We start from the raw sequence: 19,791 nt of genomic DNA, 5'->3' as shown, positions 1-19,791 counted from the left end.
ATACTCACTATAAACAGTCATGATGGACAAAGAAAGGGGACAAAATATACAGTTCCTCATCTTACCCTTAACATTTGCTGTGGTAGACAAAGGAACATCCCTTCACTGCTATTATGTAAAATAAGTAGAACAGGTGAATATGCATGTGACACCTGTTCTACACATTTTTACATAATAGCAACGAAGGGATGTTTCTTTGTCCATCACAGCAACTGCTGAGGGTAGAATGAGGAGCTGTATATTTTGTCCTCTTTCTTTGTCCGTCATGTTTATAGTGACTCCTACTAACTAAAATGATGATAACAACAAAAATGCACATGTATTGATAATGATAATACTACTGATAATTTATCCCCAAAACATATAACAGTAATTATATTAATGATAGGCTATAATATTTATTATAATAAAACCAATAATGAGGATAGTAATAATCTTAGAAAAAATAGCTATGAATGTTATTAGTATTATTATTATTATTATTATTACTACTATTATAGTATTGATTATTATTGTGATAAAAATAACATAGTTAATAATAACAATAGCAACATGAGAACATTAATGATTAAAATAATAATAATTATGTTAACAATACTTACAATAATAATACAACAAACAATAATAGTAATACTATAATTAAATTATAATAATAACACTAAAAATTATTGCAATGGTATAATGATAAGTAACAGCTATGTTCAAACGTGCTTTAGCAGCAACCTGTATAGACAGACCACCTGTCTATAAAGACCACATTTTCTGTTTCCATCGAAAGTAATTAATTATATAAGCATAAATTATGCTACAGGAACCTGTACGTAAAGACCACCTGCCTATGAAAACCACGTTTCCTGCCCCCTTTGCTCGATTTACAGGGACCCATTTCACAAAGTATTTTTCCAATGACAAATGACACAAATCAGTGACAAATAGAAATATGTTAGTAACCAATCAGAAGCAAGGATTTCAGTAGCTTATAACAAAAACTGTCATTTGTCACTGATGACAAGTTTTGTGAAATGTCCCCCTCCCCCCCCCCCCCCCCCCCCCCCCAAGGTTTCACTGTCTTATCACTGAGGCGCGATAGCTCAGTCGGTAGAGCAGTGGTCTCGTAATGACCCGGGTTCCAAAACAAGGCGATGCGCTAGTGCCCTTTGGTAAGGTATTAATCCTCATTACCAGGTCCCTCGGAGAGGACCAAAAGCAGTCGGCCGTCTGGTTGCTTACTTACAAGCATTATTACTTTCTAAACAGTCAGTTAATAACCACCACCACCGACCTTTTTTCGTCTTTCTTTTTGATCAGGGTTCCTAATAGGAGCTGAAGACCATTACACGCGCATGCTCTCTTGCGAGGCATACAATGCCGACGATGGCAGTACCAAGACCCTATCAGGACACGACCTACACGCGAACAAGACACCGGTCTTCGATTACGAAGGACAGTATTCCACCCATCTCTTCACGAATAAAACAATTGATGTCATAGAGAGGCATGACAAGACAAAGGTACGTTTACATGGACATAATCGGGACTTTTAGATTTACACGCCGAGAGGGTGGACTGCCGCGTGTGACATTGTGTTAAGGCACTGGGTCGTGCCCGGCAGTGCCTTAAAAAAAGACGTCACATTACCTTAAAAGGATGTCACACGTGGCGGTCCACGTTCTCGTCGTGCCAATCTAAAAGTCCCTAATAGTCCAGCCTCTGTACCGTTTCCGTGCCAAGCGCCCTCATTAACACACCCTCAACGTTGTAAGTAGACCTAGCCATTCCTCTCAATAGACCAGTTCACGGTTAGCACATTACTGCAATGACCCCGAATATCCACAGATCTTCAAAACGTGAAGAGGTCTCACTTTGTACATTTTGAAATATTCACTCCTACAGCGATAGAGGTGCTACATAAATAGCCTTTGTTTCCCCTTTTCAAAGAATACTTCCACCTGGGTATCATGGAGTGCATAAATGAATAATGATTACATAACTTTCATGAGCACGTTTCCAGTATTTCGTCTCCGTGTATTTCACAATTTGTTCTGCAATGACCTTTATCTGCTCATGCGCAGACTGCAACCGTGAACTGGCTTATTCTGTACATGGACGGAAATTGGGGGGGGGGGGTCGCGCGGTCAGTGAAGAGACCGCGCTGAGTGTGGGATCAAGGCGTGTGATTGAAGAATAAAAACAAAGAACGGACTGAATTTGGACTAGGACAGTATTTCAAGAACTCGTTTCCTAAAAACTATCTTTTTCCATATTTTTCTTCTTCAAAATTTAAGCTTACATCGTCGGCATCAGTAATTTTTTTTATTTACTGGTACTGAAATGGGCAGTTTTTCTGAATTTTCTTCATTCACCTAGCCCATAAATTAAGAGTGATTTTTTTTTAAAAGTTGGTTTTATACATGCTTTCTAACACAAACTTTTTGAAAGGTGTTTGGCACACTTTGTTTAAAAGTAAATCTTAAAGAGAAGGTTGAGTTCTGGGAAGAGATAAAAATAATTTGTGAGCGTTATCATTCTTATTGCAAGTGTGGAAGAACATCAGATAAGACATATTCCCTGAAAAGCATGGCTCTTCAAATGCCTTCATATTCTAAATATGTCATGTAACATCGTAACATACACCACGTGTTCGTGTAGTTCTATATACATCTTTCTGTGTACAGTGTTTGTAACTTTACCAAGACTTGGCCAAATTTCTTATCATTTTGGTGATTCCAGAACCTTGCAATACACACAAATTCTTATATGCTAGATGATCAACCTTTTCTGGTCGATTCCACACCGTTTCTTTCACAATGCAATCGCATGACCACAACTCAACTTCATCTTTAAAGGCACTCTTCCTGTATCTGACTTACTTTAGTAGGATAAGAAAATCTTTATGTCTTCGAGCTAAGCTAGTTTGCAGGGAAACATGTTTCTACAGATTATTTGAGCATTAATTTGATTCGTTCTTTTTCATTTTTTGTTTCGTTTAGTGTTTGTACCTTAAAGCCATTGTTCATGTACAGTAATTACTGTAGGTGGATTGAAAAGTCTCCCCATCTCAAAACTTAGGCACCTTTCAAGAAAAATATTTGTATGGATTATTTGAGCATTATTTTCATTTTTTTTTCTTTTGCATTTGTACCTTAAAGCCACTCTTCATATACCTGGCATATCAAGCCGTTCACGCACCTTTGCAAGTACCTGACAGCTACATGGACCAATACAAGAACATAGCCGACAAAACCAGACGTACCTATGCTGGTATGGTATCTTGTATGGATGAAGGTATAGGAAATGTGACACAAGCTCTCAAGGACGCTGGTCTTTACGATAATACCATCATAATATTCTCAACAGGTAAAGAAAAGCACGTTTCCATTTACTTTTTGACCCTATCCAGATACTTATTTCGTATTTTGTGATTTGGCTTAATATCGTTTTTTTTCTTCAGAGCCAAAAACTAAAAACTAAAAACGAAGGCATAAATAACTACCAGGGGGTGTTTCACAAAGATCCTAAGTTGAAATTATCTCTAGTTGGACTTAACAATCATCGACAGCCGTTAGCATCTATGAAAATATTTTGTAAAAGTTTTTTCAAAAGGCATTTAATGTTGATTCTAATCATTCATAGTTTCTATTATCAAGGAAATTTCATGTTCTTGATGTGAAAATTATAAAAAGTATAAAATAATTGAATTTCTGCTTCTGAATATATTTGATTTTAAGGCTACAAATGACTTTCCATAATTTAGAGTTAAGTTTGACCTAGGATCTTTGTGAAACACCTCCCTGATGAGTAGAAAGGGCATTTTTCATGCAAAGATGTACACTGTGTCTACCTATGCTGCGTGACCATAATTCCATTTCAAGAAGAAGAACAAAAGTAAAATATGCTTTAAAACTATTAAATTGGCAACAAAATTAGAAGTTCAAAATAATTGTTTCTCAAACAAAAATTGTTATTTGTTTAGTTTTTCCAGTAGGTTCGTAGCTATCTATTGCTTTAAGAGACAATAAACTTTATTACAGCAATTTAACAACAAAGAAAAAATAATGTTGAGAACATAAAAAGTGATTGGGTATTTGTTTTTAGTTCATCGTAACTGTGCCATGGACCAGTGATGGCCTGGTGGTAGAGTCGCTGCCCGGCTAGCTGTAGATGGAGGTTCAAGTCCCGCCGTTTCCAAGATTTTGTCTTACTTTTTAATAAAATTTGGAGTGGACTTTAAAAGATTATTATTATTATTATTATTATTATTATTATTATTATTATTATTATTATTATTATTATTATTATTATTATTATTATTACGTACCTAGTTATACATATCACCTATTTAATTTAGTTTTCCTGTTATGTTCTTGATCAGATAACGGTGGACATATTGATAGGGGTGGCAACAATTGGCCACTACGGGGAAGCAAAGGATCCATGTGGGAAGGAGGGATTCATGGAGTAGGGTTCGTACACAGCCCTCTTCTACCCGATGCAGTCAAAGGAACAGTCAATCATGAATTGATGCATGTGAGCGACTGGCTACCGACTATCGTAGCAGGTATTGCAGGTGGAGCGTTGAATGGAACCAAACCCTTAGACGGCTACAATGTCTGGAGCTCCATCAGGTACCCTAGCCATCAGGCACTCTTTTTTCCCTCTACTTTTTTGTGAATCTAGCGAATCATTTTACTTTAACTCATAGCAGTTACTGGATTTCGGATGGTCTATATGAATCTGTTATCATGTACCCTTTCGATAAAAGCTCCACCTTAAAAAATAAAACCTTATGTATTTTGTTCAATTCTTTTCTTCAATGACAAATGTTTCTTTGTGACTAAATTGATCAAATATTGTTCTTCTAACAATGATATTTTGTTGATGTTAAATTGTTTTAATGAAATACATTCTTTCTGCAAGCAAAGTACCTAGGTAAGATTTTGTGTTGAAAAGTTGAACAAATGGCCAACTCGGATCGAAAAACAATGCAGTTGTGAAACCTCTCAATCTGTTGATAATTCAAGGATTTTAAAGCTTATTTTGCCTTTAGAAATGCCTGCCGTCACACGCAGTTCGGTCATGTAACAAACATGAACTCAATACGCGAAGACATTTTTGCCGATTTCATTAGGCGACAGACAAGACTAGTGAAATTGCCCAAAGTTACGTCTTTCAAACTATTTCCAAATGCGTCTTTTAATTCTTCTTCTCATTATACTTTTGTTACTATTTGTTTTATTTTCATCGTCATCATTTTTAATGAATGCATTCACGGTCTCTTTAAGAAAAGGGTGCTAATCACCGTGACCTTTGGCCGTTGACCTTGTTGTTAGATTCACCACATTAGTATTTCTCAAAAGGAGGTAAGGTTCGTTAGTCCGACAAATCAAATCGGGTTCATAAGTCCGAAAATGCGAATATCCCTGATTTAATTTTCGGAACAACAAACTCCTTTTTTATGTTAGGAATGATAAACCCCATTTCATTTATTTTCGGAATTACGAATCTTTGAATAGCGCGATTGCCTCCTTTTTGTACCAGTGTCCTTTGAACAGCTTAGTTTATTTCCCTACAACAGGCCGAGGAAATGGCTGCATTATGCTTACATACAAAATGTATGATTTCTTTTAAAAAATTAAGGGGGGGGGGCAAATGGTTAAAAACAAGAGAATTCTTATATGTTAATAAAACCTGTTACCTTTGCATTTGTAATTTGTCAGTGGTACAGCTTCGTCCCCTCGAACGGAACTCTTGCACAATATCGACCCGAAAAAGAAGCGACCTGAGAACGAGAAATTCGATACATCAATGAGAGCTGCGCTACGCGTTGGAGACTGGAAAATAAAGACGGGCGCAGACTATGACGGTGAGTCAAAATTACCTTTAGTTATTCGCTAATTTTCATAATATCAAAGGTAAACTTGAGCTCTCGTCAGACTGCGCCTACGACTACTACTAGGAGCAGTACTACGTCTACTACGTATACTACTACTACTACTACTACTACTACTACTAATTCTACTACTACTTCTAACACCACTACTTCTACTACTTCTACTATGGAACCACTATTACTACTACAACACCTACTTATACTGCTTTACATTTACTATTACAATATTGTGCTACTATTTATACCACTACTACTACTACCACTACTAATACTACTTATGCTACTGGTACTACTACTAGTTTTGTAAATATTATCATCATCACCATTACTTTTGTATTATTATTTGTATCTGTACCTTTTTCAGAATTTTCATTATTATTTATATCATTGTTTTTATAATTGTTGTCGTCGTTGTCGACATTAAAAGCATTCTTTCTCTATCCAAACCTCTCTTTGTGACAATAGTAACCGTATTCAACGAGTGGATGCCGCCACCCGAATCCGGACTCGACACGATATATCCGACAGAGAAACCGAACCAAAAGGTCTGGCTCTTCAACATAACCGCCGATCCTCTGGAGCAAACCGATCTTGCAGAAAAGTACCCGGATGTGGTCGATGAGCTTGTACAGAAATTAGAGGAGTATTACAAAGGTTCGGTTCCAATGCGGTATCCGGATGAGGATTTGGAAGCGGATCCGGCTTTGCATGGCGGTTCATGGGGGCCATGGAAGTAAATCCATAGCAAATTTAGGCTGAAACTGCTTCGATCGATACTAATAGTAGTGGTTCTTCTAGGACCCCCTCCCATGACATATATATATAAATATATATTATATACATAACATTCTTGAAAACTGTTTGAAAACTGCAGTGCATGAAAATGCCAGATCCAAAGGGCAAAGAGCACACGTTCCTCCCCCCCCCCCCACACACACACACACTCCATCAAACAATTGGGAAATATGGGAAGCAGACAATGAGAAGAAGAAGAAAAAGGGATGGAGAAAGGGAATGATAAAATGGGAAAGTAAACAGGAAGAAGACACATATGAAGCATGTGCTTATTTAATTTGTTAGAATTTCGTAGCACAACGGCACACCAAACTCCGCATGACTTTTTTGTTTGTTCGTCATAGAATTTTCGAAATTTCCCTCCACCCCGAGCCAAAAAATCCTGGGTCAACTAATGCATCTTGTGGTAACTGTCCCATATTTATACACAACGACTTACAGGACTGAGAACAAGTAATATTACAACAAGTATTATCTCTGTCTACCATCAATAACAAAGTTTTGATGTTATTAACAGCGCCAAATTAATCTAATTGATCTAGACATCACAGAGGAGTCTGTTAAAAAGAAGAGGTAAAATAGAATTTTATTTGTAACTATTATTTCATTTTCAAAATTATTGTAAGGTTTGATTAGAACATACTATGAGTACCTTCTACACTCAGTTTAAACTAGAAATAAGAGGGGAAATTTAATTATTGGAGATATCTAAGTATTGCTAGCTTGTGTCCTGTTCAGACAAAGTTTCTTGAGTTCATTTATGTTTCACCAGAGAATTTAAATCATGAGAAACTTGTTCTTTCTTTCTAATGACAGAATTATTTGAATCTACGACAGGTTTATATGAACATATGCAATGACTGTGCCTCATACTGATATGAAATTTACAATACTCTTGTATTTGGTAGAACGTGTGTTCCCTGATTATTATTTTTTAATCTGAAGTTGTTCCAATTCACAAGAAATAAGATGAATGGAGGTTTTGCCTTACAAACTATAAGACAGTTATATCCATAATACAAATCAACACATAATTATTTGTAGAAAAAAAATTGGTGTAAAGTATATTAATGTCTTACGTAGCAAAAAAAAATAACCTATGATTTCTACATTTCTTTTTTAGACACGGTGATTGGACAAATATGGCTCCTCTTGAATTTAATATTATGTAATAACGTGTTTATTTCAGACCCCTCTCAAAATAATAGTCAAATTCATAATTATAATACCCGATTTTCCAACAATTTCCATTTATGGTCTGTTAAGTCTAGTTATAAAGCTAAATCAATACGTTATCTAGGTCCTAAACAGTAAATATGATTCCCCAAGTAATAACGAAATCCCAATACATATCTTCCTTTAGAACAGTGGCGGATCCAGGGGGGGGCCCCGGGGGCCCGGGCCCCCCCCCCCCCCTTGAGAAAAAAATCATGTAAAATCACGTGATTTTTACGATTTATGGGGGTTGGGCCCCCCCCCTGGCGCTCAAGGGGGGGGTGCAAATTGAAATTTTTTTGAGGATCAAAAAAAAAAAAAAAATGTGCTCACTATCCCCCCCCCCCCCCCCCCCCCCCCCCCCCCCCCCCCCCCCCCCCCCCCCCCACTGAGCGAATCTTTGGCCGGCGCGTTTTTCAAATTTTCGGGAGCAAAAAAAAAAAAAAAAAAAAAAAAAAAAAATTGTGCTCTGTACCCCCCCCTTTGAGCGACTTTTCGGCCGGCGCGATTTTCAAATTTTCGGGAGCAAAAAAAAAAAAAGTTGGGCCCCCTCCCCTAAGAAATCCTGGATCCGCGCCTGCTTTAGAAAACAATATAATATCTTATTACTAAATAGTTATTAATCATCAGTTATTCATATATTCTATATATCTGAACCCCCTTTCATTGTTTTCCTTTGCCCCCTTTATATATATATATATATATTTGTTTTTTACTTCACTTTCTCTCGTATTATAGATAGTTGAAGTGTTTGTACTTTGCTTATTTTACTTAATGTATTGTTGTGTGTATTTCTGTTATGGATGATCTAACTTTACAGGTTTTTGCAACCTTCGCCGAAAGCCCAGCATATAACCTCTGTAAATGTAGTTAACATTTACTGTTACCTTGTATACTTTGATTTTTTTTTTATTGCGAAACAAAATTAATTGAATTGAATTGAATTGAATTGAAAGAACTTTGTTTCTTCTTGGATATTATATAAAGCGTTCAATAGTATTAACCATAAAAAAAACTATCTACGATATTTATCGTAATGGTATCCATGAGACAACACTAAAATGGCATGAAAATTATATCAGTGACAGCAATCCATTTGTATTTTGTACGCAATTATAAATGAAAGATGTGTGATATTAATATAGGAGTTTTCGAAGGACCGGTAGTGAGACTGCTGTATTTCCTTCTTTTCATTAATGACCTGAATAATAAGCCAAATACTTATTTCTGTTATATTTGCAGATTGTGAAATCTTGTTCATCTTCAAAAAATATTTCACTTAGATTAATCATGTATTAAAATGTTGAATTAAATTCTAATTTTAAATCCTCTTGAAACAAAAATATGTGTTTTGTGAATTTCTCCCACAAAAAAACAGATTAAATGAAGAAAGGATGAAAACATGCATCAATATACATGACATTCAACCAGTCAAAAATACAACATTTGTTAATTCCTTCATTATTTTTTTTTCTTTTCAAAATGTTATATTTTTTGTTATTGAATATAAAACTTAACGACATATCATATTTACAATAATAACTTATCAATAAAGTAAATTGATGTAAACACAACACGGTACAACATAACACAAAACAGCACAACACAAATGCCTCACTCTAGTCAGTTACATGTAAGGCTCACCCTGACACGCATCAAGGTTATGTATCATGAAAGAAAACCGAGACTGGACCCGTCAAGGAAAGGCTCCGCTGAAATACATTTACATTAACAATAAAATAACATAATTGACAATAAGGAAGTAGAAAGTTTATTAACTGCTAGGGGAACAAAATTCTACACGAAATAAAGTGACCATTTACTAAAATGGGAGCTTAGTTTAGCTTTCTTCTCTGCTATTCGTATTCAATTTTTCTGTTTCATTTTTACAAAAGAAAGGAAAGCCTGGAAATGTAATTCTGCCTCTTGAAATTTACATCGAATCATATAAAATTTGAGGCACAGGAATAACAAAATAATAATATATACATCATGCCTGCCACCTATATCAATACCAAATATATGAGTGAACTCAAAGTACAGTGTTGTCTCCTTCGTCATATTATCAATATAATCTGCAAGCTTTCTCCATATTGGAGCAAGTAATGTTCATTTACAAAATATATGAGTCGAGGTTTCAGGAAGCTTCTGGCAGAAGTAACACAAAGGACTATTCCTTCTTCTAATTTTATATAAAAATGAGTTTAGGGCTAAAACAACAATACCTAAACTCATATCCTGCCATAAGCTTGCATCCACCTTACCATTATAGTGCTTTGTACACGCGAACAACCTACTTTGCTGCTTCTTGTATGTTTGCAAGCATTCGTAATAGCAGTTATTGTTCATGCCCATTGTACGGTGTCTAGTGTTTCGCACGCTCTATTTATAGTACCATCGCGTTAATCCGATAATCTCAAAATAAACTTGGCACTAGGGGGATTTGTGGCTGGGCACAATGGGGATTAGCCCCGTGGCAGGATAAGAGTTAACTGTGTATAACTGTATAACTGTGTATAACAGACCATTCAATTTCATCTCAATTTCATCTCTGTCCAAACCAAGCCACTCTTCCTACTTATTACCAATCTTGGCCTGTAATGATTTATCTTTGTTACGTAGTATCGAATAAGCATAGCTAGGTACTTAACGAAATTATTTTGAAACAGAAAAACATATCACTTAAAAATGCACAATTTTTTCTTTCATATGACACTTCAGAAAATGAATGATATATTGAAACCAAATCAATTCAAATAGTTTTAATTTAATAACTGAATCAAGTCATGAAAAAATGCTCACATAAATTTAATATCAAATGGAATTTTCCAATAAACAAAGAAAATTAAACCTATTTTTAATTTTACGATATTAAATGTCGATAAGAAATCAAAGCATTTTAGGAATACAAATATATAAGCATAATATTATACATAAAGTCGAATTTTAAAGGAAATTGAGAAATCCAATAAAAAGTAAAGCTTGTATATGTATTACTCACAATTGAAAGAAAAAGAAAGGAAGAAATGGAAGAAATATAAAGAAAATAAACATGAATACATGCACTACCTATAATATAATATATAAATTTAGTAGTTGTGTATGATAAGTGGAAAATTGAACACGATGACGTCATATGAGACAACGAACATCAAGCTTAGGACAAGGACACGTATACGCTTACAAACAAAATATTGGTTGCACAACTTTCCATTGATTCAATTTAATAATGTTTAAATTATAGATAACAAATGATAGTTGAGAAAAGGGGCTTTTCATACTTGTATATCTTATTAAGTAAATAATTCATTATAATAGAATATATACGCATGATTTTGTTTTGGTGGGACACGCTTTATATTACTATTCCGTTATTCTGAACTGAGTTTGTTCTTTGTTAATTGATATGTATTTCATGTTTTTTTCATATGTTGAAGGGCATCCTTGGAAAGCCGGCTATCATTTTTTAAATCTATTTTTGGTCCTTAATGGAAATACCCTACTAAAATAAAAATCAACAAATGACTAAAAAAAACAATTCTTTATGCAATTATGATTGTAATAATAATGCTTTTTAAGCTTGAGTTGTGTCATTGATATGCCTTGTCAAACAGGGGAGTTCCACTCTTTCGCATTTAAAGGTAAAATCCACTATCACGGACAATTTATAATCAATGAAACACACAATGGCAACGTTGTGACGTATCTCTAAAAGTTCTTTACCATTTGCTGTGTAGGCTACGTACAAGTTCATGAATGCTAAATTCCTTATTTATTAGTGAAAGAATCAAATTTGTCTTACAGGGGTCATGTAAAACGTGACAATCATGCCAATGATTTTTATCTAGAGTTCGTGTATAAATAGAATTCCATAAGACAATAATACAATTCATGTTTTGTTCTAAGAAGAGAGCAAACGAGAATATGCCTCGCGATATACGTTACAGAGTTACCATTTTATATGTGATCGATTGCAACGCTAAGAATATACAACCTTTCTTGTTTGTAATCGGATTTTCTCATAATGTCACAGATCTGTTTCAATAAATTTTTATGTACAACTTAATACCAGGGTAGAATTTCCCTTCAAGTGCGTAAATGTTAAATATACCACAGACCGGTTCGCTTAAATCGTTTAATTTTAGGATCATGCCCGTGTAAAAAATCATTATGCACCACAACAGTTTGAACATCCCGATGTCTTCCCCGCCATTTGTCATTGAAATACTGCCAGCCATTCGGGAACCTTCGGTAATCCATGACGTTAATCTTCAGCTTGTCCCGAACGTTCTTCCTCTCTAGAAGTGCATTAAGGAGATCCTGGTCGGGTGTCTTCGGGTATTGGGTAAGCATATCGTCCCATTTCCGGATAACTTCGAGTGTGGCGTTGGTGGCGCTAAAGTATACGAACCCCATGTTGATTTCTAACCAATCAGGAGCGATGATGTAAACGTATTCTTTGTGCATATCTTCCACGACGTGTAAATCATAACCCTCTGGACAATACAGGAGTGGGTTCTCCAACCAGACTGTATCCAAATCCGAAAATAAAACATCGATGCCTTGTTCGAGAAAGGACCGAATATACCTCGGCCTTCGGTTAATCATCTTGATGTATTCGTCCGTTCCGAACTCGAGGAACTTTGTTGAGGTTTTCGTCTCGGGAGGGCGCTGTACCGATATCTCGATGTCTGTTCGTTTGTTGAGGTAATTATATGACGCAAGGTCTTCGGTGAACATGGTGATGTGACGTGTAATGCCACATCGCTTCAAACTCTCCAACCAGTTATCGCAGAAGTCAAGATAAGCAGCGTTGGTAGAGGAGAGAATGGTCCAGGGCCGAGCTCGGTCGAAGATCTCCGTACCGTTCTTCTTCGTGTCTTTCCGGATGGTCTCGCTGGTCCATCGGGATGCGTTCGGCTTGTATGGGACTTGGATGACGGATCGCTCGTTCCAAACAGAAAGAATATCAACTTTGAAAAGAGAAAGAGCAAAATAAGCTGGTCAGTAACAAAACGAAATAAGATTTAAAATACACAAAGGAAACAAAATCAAACGCGACAATATCTACGAGGTTGATTTTCAGTTAGACCTCAATATTTTCAATTTTTCTAACCTGGCCAAATTGTTGGTTTCGTGTATATTTTAATCATTATTATCATCATCGTTTTCTTGGTGTTGTTTCTGTTGTTATTATTTATAGTGTTATTAAAGGTAAAGATCAGTTATGGTCATGCGATTGCATTGTGAAAGAAACGTTGTGGGATCGATCAGAAAAGGTTGATCATCTAGCATATAAGTATTGGTGTGTACTACAAGGTTCTGGAATCATCAAAATGATAAGAAATTTGGCCCAGTCTTCGTAAAGTTACAAGCACTGTACGCAGAAAGATGTATATGGGACTATACGCACACGTGCGAGACACGTTTGTTTATCTCTCACAGACCATGTAGATAAACTAATTTACCAAATATATCAATTAGCAGGCAGTTTCCCGGCAAAATTTTTATCATCGTGTATTAGTCAAAACATATTCTTTCACATGTTTGGTAATAACAGCTACCATTTCATTTTTTGAAATTGGGGCGTTTCCAATACTGGTCTTTGCTATCTCTCTCTCTCTCTCTCTCTCTATAAATATAAATATATATATATATATATATATATATATATATATATATATATATTGTTCAATACAAGGATTCAGAGGAATGGACCATTGTACCACGACACCTCTACAAATACCATAATTATACCATGATCAATTTTCTTACACACAGGCAGAGCAACGAAGTCCTTGATCGTAACCCCTAGAAGGGCAATTGAGAAAAGGAGCAGCAAAATAAGCTGTGGTAAGCAAACAAACAAATAATCAAGCAAACGTAAACAACAACACCAATGTTAACTTAAGTATTGTCTTTTATTAAAAAAATATATAATTGAATCAACTTATATGGCGTAGATGCTATGTGAATATACTTTAATGCGCTATGATGAAAACAAAAACTCCTATTTACAGTGCTACTTTACATGCTCAAACACACATACAAAACTATGCAATAGCACCTCAAAAAGTGCGTCTTCAATAAAACTTTGAAGACAGCAAATATGAGGATCTTCTTATGTCTAGTGGGAGGTAATTCCAAAGCTTTGGAGCGGCGTATCTGAGAACGCAATCTCCAAGAGTTACTTGAATCATTGGAGAACGAGGAGGTGCCAAGTGTTTTAAGGTGGAATCCAAGCAAGGTCGAAATTCTCGATATTTTCAGAACAAATGGTAACAAAAAAATAAAAGATTATAGTGCCAAAATAGAGTTCACTTAGATAATTGAGTACAAATCCTAGAATGAGAATGATCAACAAAAAAAATATATATATATTACGTTATCTTTTGAAGAATTTCTAGTTTTTTAAGATGACTTGGAAATGTATGACCCCATGTAGTATTACAATAGATTAGGTGAGGCAATATTATACTGTTATATATAGTAATGAGAATATTCTGTGGCACAAAAAAATGTCTTAATCTAGATAACACATCATTACTTCTAGATATATTTGAACAAATATGAGGTTTCCAGGATAGAAACTCATTCAACACTACTCCAAGAAATGTAAGTTGTGGGGAACCCTCCTGTTCCTTGATCTTAAAATGACATAATTAGTTTTGTCAAGATTTAAGGACAATTTTTTACTGCAAAACCATAAATACAGTTTCTCAATTCGTTGTTCGCTGATGACACCATTTCATGTATGTTGCTATGTGACATAACGACACTAGTGTCATCAGCAAACAAGGAATAATCAAATAGTGTGGTAGAATACACAATATCATTTATATAAATAAGAACAATTAGGGGCCCTAATATACTCCCTTGAGGAATTCCGTAAGACATTGTGCAAGACTGAGATCTGACACCATTAACCACCACATACTGCTGTCTGCCATATAAGTAATTCCTAAACCAGTCAAGAGAAAGACCCCTTACCCCATAGTAATTAAGTTTATTCAACAATATCTGATGGTCAATGGTCCATTTGTCAATAAATATACCAACACAAAACTCACTTCTATCAATGGCTTGTGATATCTTATTACTTAAATAGAGAATACTCATGTCAGTAGAACAGTTCTTTCTAAAAAAACCAAATTGTTCTGGGATTAATAACTCATTCCCATATTGATAAGAGGGTGTAATAATTACCCTGCAGCTGATCTGTCGGGCCATCGCGGATGTCACTCATTAGCTGTATATATATATATCATCAACTATTGGCAAGAAATACAGAGATAGAGAGAGAGAGACACACACACACACACACGCACACACACAGATAGAGCGAGAGAGAGAGAGAGAGAGGGGAAACGGAGAAAGGAAGGTGGGAGAAGGGAGATAAAGGTAAATAGAAAGAGAGAGTGTGAGAGGAGAGAAAGAGAGTGAGAGATATAATTATATATAGAGAGAGAGAGGGTGAGTGAGAGTTCAGACAAAGGGAGAGGGGGAGAACGAGACAAAGGGAACGAGATGGGAAGAGGGTGTAGGAGAGAGAGAGAGAGAGAGAGAGAACGAGGAAGAAATGAACAGTGAAATGATTGAACTATTTTTCTTGAGCTAGTAAAGGGTTACCTAAAAGAAAAGGTTAGCTAACAGAGATTGGTTTGAGTTCATTTCCGTGTTTTATGATCTTCATTGTATAAACAACATGTTAAACATATTACATAGAATTAAAATTAAATTAAGAGATCAAGCGAGTATGACTTAACTGGGTTAATGGTGGATGTTACATGTTAAATGGCAAGGCTTACATTTAAAGGGTAATTCCACTCCAAAAATAACTTACATGCAATAGTAGGAAAAGTAGAAAAATCAGACAAACCTATCAAAAAAAGTTTGAGCAGAATTGGATAACTATTAAGAAAGTTATGAATCTTTGAAAAAGTATGTAAAACAATGAGAATCACAACACAAATTGCCAATATGGTTATTAGTTTGTGACGTCATGTCCTCACTATTTATAATTTGCTTTTATATAGTTTAATCCCATTAATTTCCCTTTTTATCCCCCAAAACTTGATTTCCCCATGCCTTTGCCCATATTATATGATTTGTATCATCTGGCGTACATGACATTTCACAAAATCTTCTATGAATTTTGAAGAATTGATACTATTTTCTGAATATTGTATATTAATAATTATTGATTTTTATATCAATAGTTTGTCAAAATTCACATTCTTCATGATTTAACTGGAAGAACAAAATTACTCTATATTGGTGCATCCACACACAAACATATTACTATTAATCTAACTTGGATGCTGGTGTGAAAAAATAAAATTCTTAGGAAGAAAATAGGAAATTTATACTATTTATTTATAAAGAAAATAATTAGTGGATAGTGAGTAAATGACGTCACAATTTGTCTTGTGATTTTCGAAGTTTTTCATGTAATTAAAAATTCATAACTTTCTTATTAGTTATCCGATTTTGCTCAAACTTTTTTGATTGGTTTGTCTGATTTTTCTTCTTCTATTGAAAGTGGACTATTTTTGGAGTGTCATTTGACACTCGATATAAAGTGTTGTTGTTCTCCTTTAAAATATTTCTATACTGTACAGTTTCATATGGAGTAATCCTGTCCTATTTCATATGAAATAAAATTCAAATATCGCCCCTCTTGGCTGGCGGGGGGGGGGGCTTTAAATTATGTTTTGCTATTATTGACTATTATGTATATAGGCAAATGTGCGGCGCTGGTTTTTAAAAGCAGGGTGTTTTGACCATATTCTTCGACGACACGACCTTTCATGTATGAAAGGACGATGTGCGATTCTGATTTGTTTTGTTTTATCGTTGGTCTCTATTAAAGGAACATTTTGGGGGTTCTTCCTTTGGTTCTTTCTTTTTGGGGTGTTGTGTGCGCTAGAGGGGAGCTTTAGCCTCCACCCCCACCCCTTCTGGACAAGCTAGCATAGCTAGTGACTATGCAAAACCTAACACTCAAATATCATATGACCAGCTTGTATACAAAAGATGCGGGCATGCCTGCATTTATTTCATTTTTCCATTTTTTTTTCTTTTAAAAGGTTCATGGCGCAGCGTAAAGAGGGAAATGGATACTCTTTGAGAAGGATACTGGCATATTAATGTTTCACAGATGAGAATTTTGGAATGCCTTTACTCTTGCTGTGGTGAGGTAGTCTCCAAATTTCATTTCGAAATTGTGTGTAAACAAGTAAAACCACAATAATGAAGTATTACAGCAGCCCTTAGCTTAATTCATATTATTTCATTTCCAACAGAAAGATAAACAAAGGTAATACATACAAATAATTATTACAGAAAGTATGACAAAAATGTATGTACATAATTCATTTTTTTCTTGGTAACTATACAAATACACTTTACACATAATACAATTATTACAATAACTTTTTAATTTCTGAGAAAATGGGGGGGGGGACAACTAAAAAGCAGTGCTTGTAGTTTGTGATCTCCCAGAAATCTCTGTCAACCAAAATCAAGAGGGGATGGGTCCTCATCGTTTTTCCTATTTTTATTGTGGGGGGGGGGGGGTCGCGTTTCTACCACAGATAAAGGATTAACAACAAATGTCTACACTTTTGAGAGGTAGAGGGTTCGATCTCTAACACCCATATCCTCTAATTTATACGGCTCAAGCATTACTTGTTTTAATAATTAACCTACACATGACACTGCCTTACATTTTCAAGGCATTCCAAACTGGTGCATTCTGTGATTATAGCACTTAGAATTGTATAAGAGCTTCCTTCAATACAATTTCGCCCCCCCCCCCCCCCTCCATAAAAAGTCAACAAATATTTACCGATAAATGTGCTTTCTGTTCATACTTTGAATATAACTTGAAGCAATTTAAAAAGATCGCTTAGTGAAAATTGATGTATCTATGATTTTTTGGAATGAAAATAAAGGAAGAAAAATTGGCTAAATCTTGCTGAAAATTCCAAGAACAATACGCAGCAATGGGGTCAATTGACTGCATGACAGTTTCTTCCAATTTATGTATTGGTTTCATTCATTTATTTTCATTTGAGCAGCTAATTTGAACAGCTGAAGACAACAAGTAACGGAGAACCTGTATCTTAATTCAAGGTCCATTTTATTGCCCCCCCCCCCCCAAAAAAAAAAGAAAGGCGTCCAAGCTGTGGGACATAAATGGATTCGTTGTATCTATGAAACACGAATATCGGTATTGAATGTTCACAGAAAGTCAAAATAAATAAATCGAACTTTATAATTTGATCATATCAACAAAAGTAAGGGGAAAACAAGGACTTACCTTCCACACCGGACAGTAAACCTGCCGTGATCTCAGGCCGAACCAGCTCCGTTTACATGTCAGACGATCAGTGGCATAGCGGGTCAATGATTTTCGCGCGCCGCGATTGATCGCTAAAATAGCTTGAACTTCTTGCGACACTTTCTCAAATGATTTCCGGGCGTAGACTAGCGGTGGAGGGGAGGGGGGGGGGGGGGGGGGGGGGGGGGGGGGGGGGGGGGGGGGGGCTCATGTACCCATTAATAGAACTTATAAATGAATTAATTTCTTTTCATGAGGACAATTCAAAGTGGCCAAGAGCGAAAGCTCAAGAACATTTAAAGACAATTATGTAATGTGACCACGACCACATCTACTTTTCTAAAAATCAACCTAAGACATTTCCAATAACAAACTGAAAGGTGCGAACATGACCATGAGGTATTACGTAATCATAACATGATTTTTAAGTTCATTTGGCTGACTAGTAACAAAAACAACTTCACATTACAAAGAACCAGAGATACAAGTAGATGAACAGCCCTGATCACCAATGCCTGATAGATACAATGCAGCGCAGGCACCTAGCAAGAAAGCAAGTATATTATATAAGTATAGGTTTATAATTTATTGCCCAAATCAGGAAATTCGATTTCTACTGGTTGCTACAAGTCATGCAGTATAAAAATGCTCATAATGAGACAAAATACATACATAACATACAAATAACTGAGTTATATAGTCATTCTGACAATTGAATTAAACCATTAATGGTTTATTTCATTAAAAAACATTCGCGGCCCGAGGGCCGAATTGCGTTTGTTTTTACAAAGTATACATCAGTGACAAAGTAAAATTACCCATAAAACATTATGCATGGTAACATTATGGCAGTAAAATTGCAATTCTTTTGTAAATATCATATATAATTGTGCTTCTACGACACCTGCTCCGGCTACACTTACTCAGCGGCAATTCAGTACATTAATCAAACTCCCAATCCCTAGCCCTGTTAAGAAACCTACACCGCACCCATCCCAACACCAAGCACAAACCCAGCTCAAAACCCAACAACAAATACAACCCCAAGCCCACATCCCTGATGATGAACTAAAGCCTAGAGCAACCGCCGCCAGAGCATGTGTCGGGTCGCCATCGTTGCACATTATGGCAAATTGTTTGGTACATATACAGAAATCTGAATTGTGTTACCATATTTGCAATAAAGTTATATATTGAACTTATACAATATGTGAATATTAATACATTTTTTGATATTCAAAAGAATTAAATGTTTTGGTTGGAAAATGCAAAGCCAGATGGGTATGGTATGGTTATGGGGGTTTTCTCCAATAACAGAAACAGAGACAACAACAGAAACCAAATCCAGGAATTATTAAATCAAATAGATGATACAATGATTTAAACAAATTATACATGATTTATTACGTCTATTGTAAAATGCAGAACATTTTGTATTTGGGCCAATTAAGTAAAAGGTACATGTAGAATAACAACATTATTATTTATACCATGTATATCACATTATTATATTATATCAATGATTGGTTTTAATGTCTTTTATCGG

The 19,791-nt window shown here is 35.5% G+C and overlaps 1 protein-coding gene across 1 annotated transcript in view; it reads left to right on the top strand.

Annotated features, from left to right (window-relative positions):
* The window catches only part of LOC105436537 (arylsulfatase J-like), a 29,747-nt gene extending 22,138 nt beyond the window's left edge, over positions 1–7,609 (top strand). Inside the window, exons 3-7 of the mRNA XM_030976775.1 lie at positions 1,309–1,511; positions 3,150–3,357; positions 4,373–4,625; positions 5,718–5,863; positions 6,356–7,609. Coding sequence (XP_030832635.1) covers positions 1,309–1,511; positions 3,150–3,357; positions 4,373–4,625; positions 5,718–5,863; positions 6,356–6,627 — 1,082 coding nt within the window. The 3' untranslated portion in view covers positions 6,628–7,609. The remainder of the gene's footprint in view (positions 1–1,308; positions 1,512–3,149; positions 3,358–4,372; positions 4,626–5,717; positions 5,864–6,355) is intronic.
* Positions 7,610–19,791: the final 12,182 nt, after the last annotated feature.

The sequence above is a fragment of the Strongylocentrotus purpuratus genome, unplaced genomic scaffold, assembly GCF_000002235.5.
Source record: "Strongylocentrotus purpuratus isolate Spur 01 unplaced genomic scaffold, Spur_5.0 spur5_contig_871, whole genome shotgun sequence".
In the NCBI taxonomy this organism is placed as follows: Eukaryota; Metazoa; Echinodermata; class Echinoidea; order Camarodonta; family Strongylocentrotidae; genus Strongylocentrotus; species Strongylocentrotus purpuratus.
The sequence above is the reverse complement of the archived record's forward strand: the minus strand, read 5'-3'. Positions and strand labels throughout refer to the sequence as shown.